This window comes from Lepidochelys kempii, chromosome 1 (assembly GCF_965140285.1).
Source record: "Lepidochelys kempii isolate rLepKem1 chromosome 1, rLepKem1.hap1, whole genome shotgun sequence".
NCBI lineage: Eukaryota > Metazoa > Chordata > Testudines > Cheloniidae > Lepidochelys > Lepidochelys kempii.
In genome coordinates, this window is record NC_136380.1 from 304,518,785 (window position 1) to 304,536,284 (window position 17,500).

The 17,500-nt window shown below is 38.6% G+C and overlaps 1 protein-coding gene across 3 annotated transcripts in view; it reads left to right on the forward strand.

Moving 5' to 3' along the window:
* The window catches only part of FOXP2 (forkhead box P2), a 555,269-nt gene that overhangs the window by 481,648 nt on the left and 56,121 nt on the right, over positions 1 to 17,500 (forward strand). For all 3 annotated transcript variants that reach the window (XM_078851144.1, XM_073328132.1, XM_078851145.1), the window contains 4 exons: positions 4,789 to 4,926; positions 6,292 to 6,471; positions 8,176 to 8,329; positions 16,567 to 16,780. In XM_078851144.1, the coding sequence (XP_078707270.1) occupies positions 4,789 to 4,926; positions 6,292 to 6,471; positions 8,176 to 8,329; positions 16,567 to 16,780 (686 nt within the window). The remainder of the gene's footprint in view (positions 1 to 4,788; positions 4,927 to 6,291; positions 6,472 to 8,175; positions 8,330 to 16,566; positions 16,781 to 17,500) is intronic.

The following is a 17,500-nucleotide window of genomic DNA, read 5'->3' on the forward strand; positions in this document are numbered from 1 at the left end:
ACAAATTTGGAGATAAAAAAATCCCTCTGCATTGCAAACTAGATCAGTTTTTTATCAGAATCAAATCAGGTTGCCGGATTTTTTGAAAATTTTTGGAAATGTAGGATATCAAAACTTTCTTCTCAAACAACTGTGAAAGGTTAAGGCTGCTGGACAGTTATTCTGCCTTGTGACAGATAGTCTATTTGTGGCACAAGGAATATTGCTTTTTTACATCACCTGAAGAAATCTGTAGGTTTTTAACTTTATTCCCATGCCAATTAAGTACATAAGAATGGTAGTGAAATACTTTACCTGCTCATGTACTCTGCAAGTAGTCCTGAATTATCCATGCAGGAGTGGAGTGTGGTTTTAAATACACAAACCCAGCCACTGCAGCTCTCCCATTACACTGATGTGGGGGGATAGCAGATTTGCTTGCTTTCAGTAAGATCTTCATCTTTATAACTCCTACATTTATGTATGTAGCCAGAAGTACCTATCTGAATACATCCACAACTGCTAATAAAAGTGTTATTTAGAGTTCTTCTTGCCTTCAGTGCTTTGTAAATTTGAAACTTGTCTGCTTTTGTGAATTTAGACATGTTCAGCTGCACTTAAAATAAAATTCTTCATTTAGTCCAAGAAAACAAGAAATGCATAGAACATAAAGCTCAAAAAACTCTTTACAACTCTGTAGCTAACAATTTACGTGGCTATTTAGGGACTCACCTATTTAGGAGACAGATCAGTCCATTGATCAAGAGGGAAAAGTCAACTTCATGACTGGTAGCTGTGGAGATCCATAAACATATGCAACTTCTCATTCTGGGGTTTATCCTCTTCTTATTGTTTGGGTTGTACAGGTGTCCTATGTTGCTTCATTGTGGTCTGTATGAGAACAGGAGAGATGGTATTATGGTATTTCGGCACATTTTCCCCCATTGTAATTTGGAAGAAAGAGCCATCTTAAATTGGGAGAAGGGATTAGGGACTACTATCATCCCCAATCATTGTTTCAGTAAAAGTGGGGGAGTAGGCTCCCTCCCTCAAATACCAGTAGGAGAAGGGAAATATTTTGATCTTTTGGGCCCCAGCACCTCTCTTTGGCTAACTTCTGTCGAATCATCAGCTAGAAAATAAAATATTGTGGCCAAATATACCCCCTTACTCTTAATTCCTCAAGCAAGGTAGACCCTGCTTACTGCATGCAGACAATGGCAGAAACACTCAGCACATCCTCCACCATCATTCTCTTGATCTCAGTTGCCACATATGGCAAGACAACAGATAAATAAAGTAAAATCAAACTCCTTCGCAATAGGTTAGGGTGACCAGATGTCCCGTCCTGAATTTATAGGAACAGTCCCGATTTTTGGGTCTTTTTCTTATATAGGCTCCTATTGCCCCCAACCCCATCCGATTTTTCACATCTGCTGTCTGGTCACCTTACAATAGGGTAAGCCTAAGCAGTCATGTAAGTCGCCATTATGGATTCAAATTTGAAGCAGCAGTAGCTTCCACAGTCACAGAGCCCAAAGTTTGTTAGTCTTCTGTAGTACTGTGGCTGAAAAGGCAATTTTGGAAAGAACAGAGCATATGGAAATTATTTGGTGTACTGTAACCTCCTCTGTATTGTATATAACTCAGAAACCTGGAGGACATCGTATAACAGGTCGTGGATGTAAAACAGATATGGTGTGCTTCACATCGTCTCTTTTCAACTGCTCATGGCATTTGTATTTGAGGTTTGTTGGCTTGGTTGTATCGAGGGCTATTTCTATTAATAAAGCTAAAATTTGCCTCCATTTCATTTTTAAAAAATCATCTCAGAAACACTGAAAACTACAGATATGAAAAGCAAACAAACATACACATAATTGTTGGCTAAAAGGGCTAGTTTTCCAATGTTCTGTAATCCTAGACAGTGCACTAGCATCATCCCACCAAAGCAATAGAAGTGCAAGTCTATGGATCATTGAAGACTGTGAAATTTACCAATATATTACAATTACAGAAACATCTATGTGTAATAACTTTGTGCAGATTTACCGTGAAGATTCATGGGTATTCAATAGCTCTCAAAATGGGTAGTTTCTTAGCTGTAGGTAAATGGTTGTACACTGGGTATGGTGCTACAGGTATTAAGCATGTTTGGATTCTCACTCAAAATGTTTTAAAGGCCATATTTAATGTAGCTTTTGCCAGTTTCTTTGCTTCTGTGTTTTTATCCAGTACATTGTAAAAAAAAACGCAAATTAGGTTGTTTACCTCTTGAGATATAGTTGAAAAACAGAGAAAACTATTGGAATGGGAGAACTTGCATGAAGGAATAAATTAACAAGGCTAGTCACCTGGAGCACAAACAAGTACAACCCCAACAAGACTCGCAATATACACTACATGAGCAAACAGAAATGTGAATTGTGAACTGGCAGGTATAGACAGTTCTATAGTCCATAATACATCTATCTCACGATCTGCTTCATATTATGAGTCAGATTCTTAGCAGTTTAAACCAGTAAACCACTCATACTGAAATTAATAGTGCTGAGCTGATTTACATCACCTGAGAATCTGGGCCACTATATCTATATTGGTTCAGGTGAACATGTAAGAAGAAGTGTGACATAGAGAGGGAACACAAGTATGGCAAGGTCTATGCCATGTGGTATAGTTTATAGGTAATATATTAATGAATAGAGAAACTCCTCCAAGGTTTAAAGGTTAATTTAGTGGTTTAATTGTTAGAGGGCCTGCCTTTCTCTCTTCCTTTTCATTTCAGTTTGTTTTATGTCAGTTAGATGGCAGCACTGAAGCAGAATTCATGAAAGAAGGCAAATTCAGACCTGGAGAAAGTAGCTGAAACTCCCATCAACTCAGGGTTGAATTTGAGTTCGTACATCCCAAAACTTTTTCAAACTGGTTTGTCTTCTCTCTGTGACTTCATAAGCTTAGAACAAACAATGCTGTAAACAGACGCATCATTTTCAAACATCACAACACTTCCAACCCCTACTAAATAACTTATTGTAAGTGCAAAAAGAAAAGGAGTGCTTGTGGCACCTTAGAGACTAACCAATTTATTTGAGCATGAGCTTTCGTGAGCTACAGCTCACTTCATCGGATGCTGTAGCTCACGAAAGCTTATGCTCAGATAAATTGGTTAGTCTCTAAGGTGCCACAAATACTCCTTTTCTTTTTGCGAATACAGACTTACACGGCTGTTACTCTGAAACCTGTCATTATTGTAAGTGGATTCTGTTTTTGTTTCTGCCGCTTTTATTTTACAGTAAGAATTTCTGAAATATTTTGATTAGAGTTATTTAACTAGGGTCTATACACAAGAATATTAGACTTTTTTATTATTGCGGTCACTTTTACAATCACATAGTAATACATTTATATTCAAATTCTGTACATAGCATGACTGTAGCTTGTCAAGTGTAACATTCAACATTTTCAGATCAAAGTAAATGTGAACCAATGATGTTTTGTTTACTATTAGATGAATTGGGGTAATTTTACTATATTTTCTTATAAACTCAAAGTTCAGAACATCGTATTCATTCCATTTCCATTTTCTTTTATATAAAAGTTTTGGTTTGCACACGGCCATCATCTTCCACGGAATAGATTATTTTACCAGATATGTTAGGAAAGCGTTGATCATTAAGACACATTGGGATTCAATCTATTAATAATAATAACCTTTGCTGCTTTGCAAAGTACCATAATGTCCTGAGAACATATGGCAAAACAATATTTGTATTAATGATTGCTTTTATTTACAGTAAAAGTGAATTGTTTTTTCTAGAAAAGAAAGTGATTGCTTTTTCAAAGGTTGCAAACTTGGCACAGTGACAAGCTATTTGATTATGTACTGGTTAGTTGAAGCAACACCTTCAGACTGTGCATCTACAGTAGACGCTGAGCACATATCTCAGGCTCTTACACAAGGTTTCTCTCTCACACACAAACACACACCCTTGCTCTCTGCTTCTCTCTCTGTCTGACACACACATGCACATACTGACTCTCATTGCACAGCACATAGAAAAGAAAGTGATAACCACAAAAGAACCTTGAACAAAAACATTCTCCAAGAGTTTAATGGACAAACTTTAAATTGGCTTATGTGAAGATTTCCAAGCTTTGGGTTTTAAGTCAGGAAATCCTGAAAAAATACAGTTTGTCCAGAAAGGCCAGGATTCTAGGATAATGTCCCTTCTCTCACTGACTATATCTGTGCTGTTGTTTTTCTGGTACAATCAACACTTACTAAAAGAACAAACCTAACAGGAAAGGTTTACTTATATTTAAAATAAAGCATTGTACATACGTTTTGCTGGTCTAGATATCTGAATTGTGTAAGATGTATCTGTATTGCTTGCAGATGCGTAATTTTTTATGTTTGTTTTAGTCATATCTTTTGAAACGGTCTCAATAGGTTTTTCTGTGCGTAACATTATGACACTTGATAAGATGATTGATTATGAAGTGTTGAGAGCCCAACCAGGTGATCATTTATTTTTAAATACACATTTTTGCTAGCCAATGTTTAAATCTCATGGAGTAATACATAAGAGATGTGAAACATAAAGCTTGAGTCTGATCAAATCTGATGCCTCTGGAAATAGAGTGCCACAGCACTGTGGTCTTAACATAACAGATTTTTACTGAGACTGGAACTTTACAGTGATAAATAGTATGGTCCATCTCTGGTACAAAATGAAAAAGAAGACACCCAGCTGTTATGCAGATGAGCTAAAATGTGCTTGACGATGATATCGTCCTTTCTCTGTGCAGGTGCCAGTGTCGGTGGCCATGATGACTCCCCAGGTGATCACCCCTCAGCAAATGCAGCAGATTCTCCAACAGCAAGTGTTGTCTCCGCAGCAGCTTCAAGCACTTCTTCAACAGCAGCAAGCAGTTATGTTACAGCAGGTAATGTGGGTTACCTGCTTTGGACTGGTTTCAGAGTAACAGCCGTGTTAGTCTGTATTCGCAAAAAGAAAAGGAGGACTTGTGGCACCTTAGAGACTAACCAATTTATTTGAGCATGAGCTTTCGTGCTCACGAAAGCTCATGCTCAAATAAATTGGTTAGTCTCTAAGGTGCCACAAGTCCTCCTTTTCTTTCTGCTTTGGACTGTTACCGCAACCCAAGGAGCTTTCTTAGATATTAGCTATGCTTGCATGGGACTGACTTTCTACTGTTTCATATTTCTTTGCTCAAGAAAGTCTGAAAAAAATGAATGTTCAACTTCCTAGTCTTCAGATTTGTTGCTGTGACTGCAAAAATGTGTCAATCTACAGGCAAATTTGAAACATGAAATGCTGTGTATAAAGCAACAGCAATGGCAGATGCGTTCTGAACACTGAGCAAATCAGTATTTACATTTTCAAGTGCTTAGGCACATTTGAATTGCAGACTTGCCAAAGGAAGTGTAAATAGACTTGTAGATAATTGTTACTGTAAAATTCATAACCCTTTAGTACTCCCTTTAGTCATATGAGTGGAATGTGGTTATGAAATGTGAACTTACCAGCTTGTCTCAGTAAAGGTGAAAGTCATTCCTTTGTTTATTTATTTCCCTTCCAAAAATTTGTTCCAACAGAGGTTAGAAAGAGGAGGGATGAGTACATTTCCCTCAGCACAACACCCAGCAGCTAAACCCAGAGTCAATGAAAATTCATTCTTACAGTAAAGACAGTGTCAGTGCTCAGTACATCCATACAACATGGAGTATCATTTCAGCTATAGGTTTGGGTGTATATTTTGTTATGACAGAGAAAATAATGTGCCTGCTGATCTTATTTCTTTGATGTTTAAACACTTTGATATCTAGTCTCCTGATCATCACAGGCAATTCACCTTCAATTGCAAATCCGGCATCCTGCCGCACCGGCTGACAGAGTCATTCATTTTTTTCCCCAAGAAATGGACCATTTGTTTGGTCTACCTGACTTCTTGCAAGTGGCAGGGCACAGCTTCAAGCCTGTTCTCTTGGCTGTATGAGGCATGTAGGGGTAATCGTCTGGGGAGTTAGCCTGGCTCTTCAGCGTCCCCCGTCAGAACAGAGACGTTCTGTACCCTTCGGTTTAGGAGATTTTGGAATCGGCACTGGGAAATTTCAGAGCCGCCCTGGGAAAAAATGTATGTAGATCTGCCTCTTCAAATCAAACACCTTTTTGTTATGAGGTGGATCTTAATGGCTACTCTACCGTATGCCAGTCTAGAGGAGTTTAGGAGATTTATAATACTTGAAACTTTTGCCTTTATTTATTAAAGTCAAAATGGTTTATTCAGCAACAACTGCAAGAGTTTTACAAGAAACAGCAGGAGCAGTTACATCTTCAGCTTTTGCAGCAGCAGCAGCAGCAACAACAACAGCAACAACAACAACAACAACAGCAGCAGCAGCAGCAGCAGCAACAACAGCAGCAGCAGCAGCAGCAGCAGCAGCATCCAGGAAAGCAAGCAAAAGAGGTAAGATCTGTGAAACTCAGTGCTGCAGATTAGTTTGGGCCTGAGAAGGGGCGTAGACGGGACAAGAAAAGCTTGAGGTCTTTTTTTTTTTTTTATGATAATGAGGTTCTGGAGGGATAGCTCAGGGGTTTGAGCCTTGGCCTGCTAAACCCAAGGTTGTGAGTTCAATCCTTGAGGGGGCCATTTAGGGATCTGGGGTAAAAATTGGGGCTTGGTCCTGCTTTGAGCAGGGGGTTGGACGAGATGACCTCCTGAGGTCCCTTCCAACCCTGATAGTCTAGGATTCCTATCAAAGATATTATTCTTACCAGGGGTTTTTTTCCTGAGATTAATAACAGTGATGGTAGAATTCTGCCACTCCCTCCCACATCCTTTTTTTTGGAGTATGGGATTTGAGGGTGACAACCCAGTGCTGCTGTCACCTGACATTCACTAATGAATCACAGTATACAAAGAGCAAGCTGCGCGGTGGACAAAGTGCAGATTATCTTGTATTCACAGAGGCTCTAAATTGGTGAGGGACCCTTACTTTCCTCCATGGTGCAGCTCAGAGAGCATGCAAATTTAGCCCATTGTTTAAAGAAAAAAATGGTGGAGCCCAGATTTCAAAGTCGCAGGCCCCTGATTAATGAACTGCTACTGCAGGTTTGGAGTGGCGAGGAGAAAGTTACAGTTTGATGTGCTCATAAATCAACCTGACAGGCTGGTTTCTCAGGCCTAGCTTGCACTTGTCAGCAAACTGCATCAAATATAAACATAATACAAACAAAACATGCTGAAGTAGTTAAATTGATCAGCAGGTATCCTAGACGTTGTCTTCAAGCTGTCCATTATGCAAACGCACAGGAAACAGTTCTGACCTCCTGAGGCTTTGTTTCTGTTTGGATTTGTGAATAGAATTTCAGACAGCCATCAACTACAGAATAGAAATTGCTCCCTTATTTCTCCAGAGGCTCTGGGCAATCCACATGACTTGCTCCATTATGCAGTCTGTTTTCCAGTGAGCGCATCAGAAGTTTCTCTTTTCCCCAAACTAAAAACGAAAGGTCTTCCATAGCTGCTTGTCTTTCTCTGACATGTGACTGCCTTCTTATACCCCCGAGTCTAAAAAAACTCCAGTTTGTCTTGTAATGCCTCACAAAATTGAAAGTTATACTTTTACTTATAATAGGGCACTTCTTTGTCTTGAATGTGGTACTGGTTTTAATATTCCAACAAGAGAAGAGAGTGAGCTAACAGGCCAGTGAAATGAAGGCTACATCCCAGTTTACTAATAGATCACTGGAGACCATATTCATGGGCCACTGCGGACCGAACTTATTCAGTCGGAAAAACTGAATGGAACAGTTGAATCACAAACTGTTGTAAAGCGTTAGGCTTTTAGCATAGATATATTTGTTATCATCTGCCATGAGCTGATTTTTTTTTATTATTTCTAAACAGCTGTTACCTACTTTCTCTTGACCCTTTTCTGCAGTGTATTATTAATTGTATTTTGCCTTTTTTCCCTAACAACCTAGTAGTTTGGAATAAAAATAGTGGAAAATTTCAAATGGTTCCACTGTCTGAGTATTCTATAAATAATATTATTATTTAATAACTGAGATGAAAGGGGAAACAAGTGGAGTTTACATTTTGTTCTTGCAGCCTTCACTGCAGACTTTATTCTCTGCTGTGTTTGTTTGTTGTTTTTTTTCCTAGCAGCAGCAGTTGGCAGCCCAGCAGCTTGTATTCCAGCAGCAGCTCCTCCAGATGCAACAACTCCAGCAGCAGCAACATCTGCTGAATCTTCAGCGTCAGGGACTCATTTCCATTCCACCTGGCCAGTCTGCTCTTCCTGTCCAGTCTCTGCCACAAGGTATATAAACAACATATGACTCAACTGATTTCTAATTCACAACTTTTTTTTTAATCATTCCATTTTGAACTGAACTTCAGAAGTTTCCTTTTATTGCATTTAAACCATACTTTAATAATAAACTATTATTGTTAATATTATTGTACTACCTAGTTTTCTTGAGGCTGATAAATTTTACTACATGCCTTTACTAGAGAAAACTGCTTTTGAGTGGTTTTTCTTAGGTATAAAATGCATATTTATTAGTCTTATATGCTGAAAACAATTTCTAAGGGCAACACAATTCAAGCACCATTGATTTACACTGAGGAACTACAGAAAACTGATTTAGTGAGAATGTAATCACTCCATTTAACATAAGTGAACAGATACAAGCGAGAGTGGGCAATTGATATAAAAATGGCTGTTTACAAATATATTCTTTTAAAAGAAATAATAGTTGCCTGTTTTGTGTAATTAAAAAAATTGTTGTAAAGCTAAATTGACTAATTTGCTGGAATTTGTTGGACCAAATCTTTATATCTCAGGATTCCTTTTCTTCACCATCCTTTGAAAAACTTAAATATAACAATAATTTTCATGTCAGTAAATTGTGATGTCACTAATGGAGAATTGTGACTCGCATATAATTACAAGAAGGGAATGTTTCAGAGTAGCAGCCGTGTTAGTCTGTGTCCACAAAAAGAACAGGAGTACTTGTGGCACCTTAGAGACGAACAAATGTATTAGAGCATAAGTTTTCGCGGGCTACAGCCCACTTCATCGGATGCATAGAATGGAACATATAATAAGATATATATATATACATACAGATAAGTTGGAAGTTACCATACAAACTGTTTCAGAGTAACAGCCATGTTAGTCTGTATTCGCAAAAAGAAAAGGAGTACTTGTGGCACCTTAGAGACTGACCAATTTATTTGAGCGTAAGCTTTCGTGACCTACAGCTCACGCTCACTTCATCGGATGCTGAAGTGAGCTGTAGCTCACGAAAGCTTATGCTCAAATAAATTGGTTAGCCTCTAAGGTGCCACAAGTACTCCTTTTCTTCATACAAACTGTGAGAGGCTAATTAGTTAAGATGAGCTATTATCAGCAGGAGAAAAAAACTTTTGTAGTGATAATCAGGATGGCCCATTTAGACAGTTGACAAGGAGGTGTGAGGATCCTTAACTTAAGAGAATAGAAGGGAATGGTTTTGGAAAACACTCTTTAAGATTTTGTCATTGGGACCAAGATTTCTGAGTGCAAAATGTTAATGGAAAATCTCCGCCACTGTCACTAATACATTAGTGATTCAGTATTTAGGCATTTTAAGAGAAAGGGGGGACTCAGATTTATGAAAGGTAAATTTACTTAGGAATAAATACTGTGGGAAGGCCAAAGATTTCACATGTTAAGAACTCTATTCTGCCATCACCTATGTGGTGCATAACTTTAGTTTTTGCTTACATTACAGAACAGAGATAAGTTATAGGTCTCTTTCATGCAAATTATATAATATCTGCTCTTTAGGACCCCTATCCTTCAATAAGTTCTGTGTGGGCTGTGTCCAAGTAGAATTTGCTTGATTTATATGAGACTCTATGTGGACATAAGGGTTCATTCATGAGGTACAGATTGTAAGACTTGAGACTTGGAAGTTAGATGAGCACAGGGGGAGTGTACTTCATACAGACAAAATGGGGATGGAACAATGTGGGATAAGTGACAACTTAAATATAGTGCCCCAGCATTGCCAGCTGTCACAGTTTTGTTATGAATCTTGTGTTTTGGCCATTTGGCATTTAACTTAAAACTCCATGTCACTGAGTGCTGGCCTTGAGGAGGTCTACTTGAGATCCAGCCTACCTGTGACAGCTCTGCTAAGGAGAATGAACCAACCCAGATCCACCTGTTGATAGTTAATTGTCTAAGCAGTTGGGTAGCAGTTAATTAGGTAAGGAGCACCTGAACATAATAGCATAATAAAGGCTTGTTAGTGCTCAGTCAGGGGGCCCCAGAACAGAAGAAGGTCCTGAGGAGAGAGGAAGTTACGAAGAGCAGAGGCTTGTGGAGAGAAGGAACAGGACCAGAGAGAAAGTGCTCCCAGGCAAGGGACTGGAGCAGCCCAGAAGAACTGGGGCTCCCAAGGCTTCTGGGCTTCCTGCCAAGAAACTGGGAGTCTGGAAGACCTAGAGTCTCCACGCAGGTCTCCCAGGGGCTTTCGGTCTCCCAGCTCCACAGCAGGGAGTCTGGAAATTCTAGTGTGGGGGGGCTTCCCCAGAGCTGTAGACCCCACAAGCCTGAGGTCCCTGGCTCTGAAGCAGACCATATGGTGGGGCTGCACAGCATTCCACCAGGCAAACTGACAGGGTTCCATCAGAACCCTGCCTGAGATTTGGCAAAACTTTGTCAAACACAACTCACTTTTGTAAGAAGTTTCGGGTTCAACCAACAGGCATTTCCTAATTAAACCTTAATTACATGAGAATCTCAGCTTTCATTTTTTTAAAAAAGTAAATGTCTAGCCTGTATGATTACAGATAGATGCTTGAAAATGTGACCCAAGCACTCTGTAAAGGCTCAAAAACAGAAACAAAAATAACCCCAAATTTACTATTATATTAAATCTCATGATTTTGATGATCTTGACTTATGATTTTTGAATGTTTCAGCTTGGCAATACTAATTTCCTTTTCAGTAAAGCACCATGAGATTGGGGGGGTGGGAGTACTTGAAGTGAAATGTCTCTCTGAACAGCTTTACTTTCTGCATTCCTCTCTTATGCCATGTGTTGCAAGAGGAATTCCTCGGGTTTTCCCTAACATTGAGTGATCCCCCTAGATTTCTCTAAGAACTCGTACCCAATTACATTGATAGTCATATATAGAGTCATAGGACTGGAAGGGACCTCAAGAGGTAATCTAGTCCAGTCCCTTGCACTCATGACAGGACTAAGTATTATCTAGACCATTCCTGACAACAGTCTTAACACAACAGTCATTCACACATTTCTAATAGAAAAATAAATATAAAATAATTCTCTCCTTAATGTTTTTCTTTTAATAGTTGTATTAGCAGAACTATTAAATTGTGCCTTAATTCCTAATTCACCCTGAGTATGCCTTCCTAGAAGGATTAGCTGTAACTGAACTAACAATGAAAAAAGCTACTAAAGAGTTAAAATATTAGGGGGAAATGTCTGCATTTAAAATATTTCTGTAATTTTATCATCTAAATTAAGTAAACTTCTTTGGTTTGCATCTGTTCTGTGCTTTTGAATCAGAACAGATACTGGTCAAGGACTCCTCTTTTCTCTTTTAGCTCTGCTATCCATTTTATAGGGTGCAGGGCAGAAAAGGGATGGAGAAAGGAAATGCAGAAATATATTTTAATAAAGAAAACAAGGAAACTGTGGTTTAAAAATAAATATGGGGCTAGATTAAGGTAGGCACAAAGGTTCAGAGAATAAGCAGAGCCTTAACTCTGTGCACACCTCCAATCTGTTGGTCAGCAGAGTAGAAGCTAGAAAGGATGGAAAGAAGGACTCTGCATCTTGTAAAGGGCTGTAGCAGATTATTTCCCTCTTTGGAGCAAAGAGTGAAGAAGATTAGGAATTGTGACTCTCAATCCAGGTTCTTTCCCTGAGCTTCTCCTGAGACAGTGCAGCTACATACCGCCCCTTAGACAAGGATATGCCTAAACTACAGTCTAACTTGAGTAATGAAATCAAAAATAATCAATTGTCAGTCAGATGAGACAGGCCCACATAGCAGTCACCCATATAAAACATCCTCATACTATTACCTTCAACCTGGGAGTTCTTCCTGCCCCTGGCTTAGAGTTAGTGAATATGGAATTGTGTTTCTTACGAAAATAAAGATGTCCGCACTTAACGAAGTTCCATGTCATATATTTTCTGTGGTGGTGCAGAGTAAAACTCTCAGCACTAAAACTTACTGGAAGAGAAGGAGTATATGTGGAATTCAGTAGAAAGACATTTTGTACTTCAAATGACTCACTATCTATGATACAGGAAGGACTCTACCCCTTATACAGAAGGGAATCCTCAATTACTATATTTGAAATTCCAGATGTCTTACACATCCACAAAATCCTTCCAAAGATTATTGGGCCCCTCTGTAATTCTGATGTCTAAGAAGCCACAATTCACATGCAGTGTTTGAATATGGGGCTGGTGAATAGTTCTGCACTTAAATCCCTAACTTATCAATATAAAGATGTTTGTTTCCGTTTGGATAATACAGACTCTTCTATATGGATCACATTTGAAAGATGTGATAAACTGAATGAACGACTAGCAGATCTGAAAGACGCAAGGAGATTCTTGTTTATAACTCAAAAAGATCAGAAAATATCCTTTTAAAATACAGATTGTCAATGACAATTGCATAAACCAAACATGGGTTTTGCGTTCACTAAGCCGAAATAGAACAACTTCCTAAATTTAACTGTGAGGGGGCAGCAGATTCAAAATGCTGTGATGCTTGCCCCTGAAAAATAGCACTTATGTTGAAGTATAACTTCTACTGTGTCATAACCAGAACATGTATAACATTTTCTAGATGTTCAGGTGCAACAAATAAGCTGTTAGAAAGAAGGTGTAATTTTAGCGTTAACCTTGTAACAAGATACAATCTTTCCACTACTGAATGCCTAATAAACTGTGTCTCACAATGAGAAACTTCTATATCATGCTACACTGATGCTAGTTAAATGCAGAAGAATTTAATATCAATTATATATATGTGTAAACTTACTGCTGATCAAGCTATGTAGGAGAATTAAGCACAGTCACAGGGATAGATTTTAAAATCACTAAGAACTAAATATATAAAAAGGAGAGTGGAGGAAGGTGAAGAAAGAGACTTATCTAAACTCTCCTCAAATACCAAGCATTCTTTTGGGTCCAGTACAGTATTAAGTGACCTCATGCTCTATTAACTTCCTTACTTTTACATTCCTGTCCTTTCTCCTTTTAACATAAACGGTGCTGGGAAAGGGCAAATGAAACAAAGAAGCTCAAGGACACCTTGCTAAATACACCAGAGCCAGATATTTGGGTTCCCCAAAACCCAAGCAATATTGGCAGACCCAAAACTTACTGGAAATGCAGCTCAAACCACACCTTAGCTATAGAGCAGGGAGTGTGGGGCAGGAAGGTGACCAGTGGATGCTCAGGAAAGTGTTAAACAGGGTGGCACACAAAAGCCAGTTGGTTCACTCGATCTCTCCCTCCACCCCACTGATTAGGCCAATGAGTGGCACAAGGAGTTAGAGAAAGCTCTCCCCTTCACAGGCAAGTTTTCTTGCGCTTGGAATGGGGGAGGGACAACAGGAAGGAGAAAATGTCCCAGCACAGCCAGTCTTATATTCTCCCCTCAGGACCAAAGAAAGGCCATCCACCTGCTGCTCCAATCAAATTTCCTTGCTGCTGAGAATGGAGAAGACATTTTCATTCAATTTTTTTAAAAATATGTTTTTATCTTTAAAAAAACAATAAAAATAAGGAATGATTTCACTGACAGAGAGTTAATGCTGCAAGGGAAAGGGAAATATTTTAAGAGTGTTTAATGTATCATTTTTCTCCCTCTCCGAACTGACTCCATTACTTTTTGATTTGATCTGTGATCATCATATTAATGGATGATTACTTTTTACAGTAATTGCATGAATTATTTGCAGAGTTGCTGAAAACTACCTTATATAAACTGTAGTAATTACTTAATGTCATTAGAAACAGTTACAAATATTGTTACCAGTGTCATGTTGTCTCTTGTTACCCATAGGTCTTATTCAGTAAAAATAGTAAGTTTGACTTCAATGCTATCCAAACTGTATAAGCTCCAATTTTTGAGATGTACATCCCATATCAACCTTTTTTTCCCCACGTTGTAATTAACCCAGGGCACCACTGTATGTTAGTGTCTAAGGTAGAGAAGAAGTAAATATAGCAATTATCATACAGAATAATGGAATAAAAAAATAAGATCCTAACTTCCATTCAGTTGGTTTCTAGGCTACCTGGACAACAAGATATTTCTGTGAATAACTAGCGAAGTGTGCAGTCTGGCTTCCATGGCTTTGCATGCTTCCTAATAAGATAGTTGTTGACAGATTTTGAAGAACGTACTTTATTTTTCAGTGGGTTTTAAATTGCACCAATTTTTAGCAATGTGAGCTCATGTACATTCAATATAAAATATTAGCTAACAAAGAGCAAACTTGCTAAAAAGTCAATGAAAAAAATCTCTTTATCTCCTGAAAAGGAATCTCATTCACCCATTAAAGCCACCCGCTCAATCAAAAGTCTGAACGAATAGATGAACCTTTCATCGTTCTCAGAAGGTCAATAAACTGAGCTTTGTCAGAACACTGGGGGAGAAGCTGAATCCAGAGTCAAAGGCCACCCACTGAGAACACCCTACCTTTCCACCACGCAACTCTAGTTACTGTGAGCAAGAATGTTTTAGTTGATTTCAATTGTTGAGATGATACGTAAAAGAGAGGTAGTTATGCTAGCCATGACCCAAACCAAGCCAGTCTATATAGATCAAATCCACTCATTCAGCAGCATGGAAAAACAAATACCCAGAAATAAATTGGTAGGCAGTGCAATCTCCAAAGCCTGGGTGTGATAACAAAGTGTAGCATAAAAATCTCTGCTGAGTTAATGAGCTTTCTCATTCTGCTCTACGCGTGTTGGAGTAGTCTTCAAAGGCAAACCTGTCTGGTGGTGATAAAATCAACGGATGACTGTGGCAAAGTTTACATCTGAGAAGAAATGTCACAACCTCCTAAGTCAGATGCAGATGGGCATGGGAGGGGAAAGTGATCATATTCTTCTGTTACCGGTGTTTTGCAGTCCTTTCCTGCAAGCCAACAACAACTTGTGATGGAAATTTCAGTACTTTCTTACAAAATGTATGAGTGAAGGACAATAATTGACAACACTCTCTCTTATCATCTATAACTTCTATGGGCCAAACACAGACACTGTAGTCACACAGTCCTGACCACAAATGTATAAATGCAACATATATGAGATTTTGGTCCTTATCTCAGGCTGAATCCCTACTGTGCTCAGCATGGCTCACAATTGGGGGACAGGGCAAGGGTAGCTTTAAGCCAGCTTTACAACTCTCCAATAATGGGGTTAATCAGGGTCTAGGACAGTCCCAGTCATATATTAGAGAAGCCTCAAGGATTCTCTGAATTATGCCAATGACCCCAGGAGAGACTGGTGAAGCTGAAGCGTAGGGACTCCCCTTTCTCCTAGTCAGGCCTTCCAGTCTCCTTCCCATAACAGGGTAGTGAGAAAGGGTAGCAAAGGAACTGCCATGATGACACTACACTACTTGGGGATTCATCCATTCAGAGTGAATCTTCAGGGGGCCAGTTCTGTTGCCTTTTTGGCTGATTAGGCAGACAGACCAACTTGAGCAGTCACCAGTATCGGGCCCTGTGTTGTTTGTTAGTATGGTTATTCAGCCAAAGAATTGGTTTTTACCCATTCAAACTACATTTTAAACTAGGTAAATTTTGTTAATTAAACAATGCTAGTTAATAGATAGCTGAAACTATTAAAGTTTGTCTTCACTGAGTCACAGATTCTGCCCTCACTTTAAATTTAAAGTTTGTCTTCACTGAGTCACAGATTCACAGATTCTGCCCTAACTTTAAACTTGTTGCAATCCCATTGATTTCAGTTTGGTCCATGAGTTTGATTTGATTTTCATTTAAAAAGAAAATTAATGCTTGCATCCTTAGTGCAATCAGATATATTTTTCTATTTCCATTTCATTGTTGGTTAAGCAGTACTTCTGAAGAGCTGAGTGAACTTTGGATCCATTGAGTCATGTCTTTGTATCAAGAAATTGATTCTACAGACAGTGAAAATCTCTTTTAAATCTTTCTTTAATAGTTGTTTTTCAAACAGGAGTTACCAGTTAGTCTTTGTAGTTTGCCCTCTTTGATCCTTGAACAAGTGTTTTAAGAAGATGCATAATCATATTAAAATTGGTGACCTTTTTTTAATTGACTGTAGCACAAGAGAAAAGCAGCTAAATTAATTGGGTGCCGATAGAGGAAATATGAAATTGTTTTACTACATGTCGATTGTGCTGGAAAAACAGCATCACCTTTATTGTTGGCATGAATCCATTAATAACACTGAGCTCATTATATGAAACTCTTACTTTGTTATATTAGTGGGGCTCTCTTTCGTTTTATAGCTGGCTTAAGTCCTGCTGAGATTCAGCAGTTATGGAAAGAAGTTACTGGAGTTCACAGTATGGAAGACAATGGCATTAAACATGGAGGGCTAGACCTCTCTACTAACAATTCCTCCTCTACTACCTCCTCCACCACTTCCAAAGCATCACCACCAATAACTCATCATTCCATAGTGAATGGACAGTCTTCAGTTCTAAATGCAAGGCGAGACAGGTAATTCTGATGAGATTCCTACTGTGCTTATCATCTGACATAAACTTTGCTTTTGTTACAGTTAGGATCATACCATAAAGACAGAGAGCGTTATTTCACATAATGAGTTGTATTATTTGAAATCACAAGTTTCTTCGCTACAAAATCAGAAAAAATACAGAACATTGAAGGTTGATTAAATAAACATAATTTTTCCAGTATGTTTAGTCACGTAGCATGATTTTCACCAAACACCTCTGATTCTGCAAGTGCAATTATGAGTACACAAATAATGTGCCTTCAGTTTTGCACCCACCGTGAACTTTTGGTACTACTGGTGACGTTAGCTATCCAACCGGTAATTTGCATGTGCTGGCTGGTATTTGTAGATGCAGATTTATAGACACTATGCAGGCAAACAACTACATTCGCAGAATTAGAAGCCATGTTGAGGCCTACAGTATTAAATCGGTCAAGTCACAGAAAGTGTAAGCAGGATATCTAACAAATTGAAGATGTAATTCAGCTTAAAGAGTCCATACACACTATTGCATAGTTAAATTTGTGCTTATATATAAATATATATTTGAAATTTTGAGGAAAGCTCTAAAGAAGAAATAACACGAAAGGCCAAATTTTGCATTTATGTGCACTGTGGTAATTCCATTGGCTTAATTCACTGGAGTCATTCCAGTAGTTACTGTAAATTGTGACATTGTAACACAGCAGAATTTGGCTCTA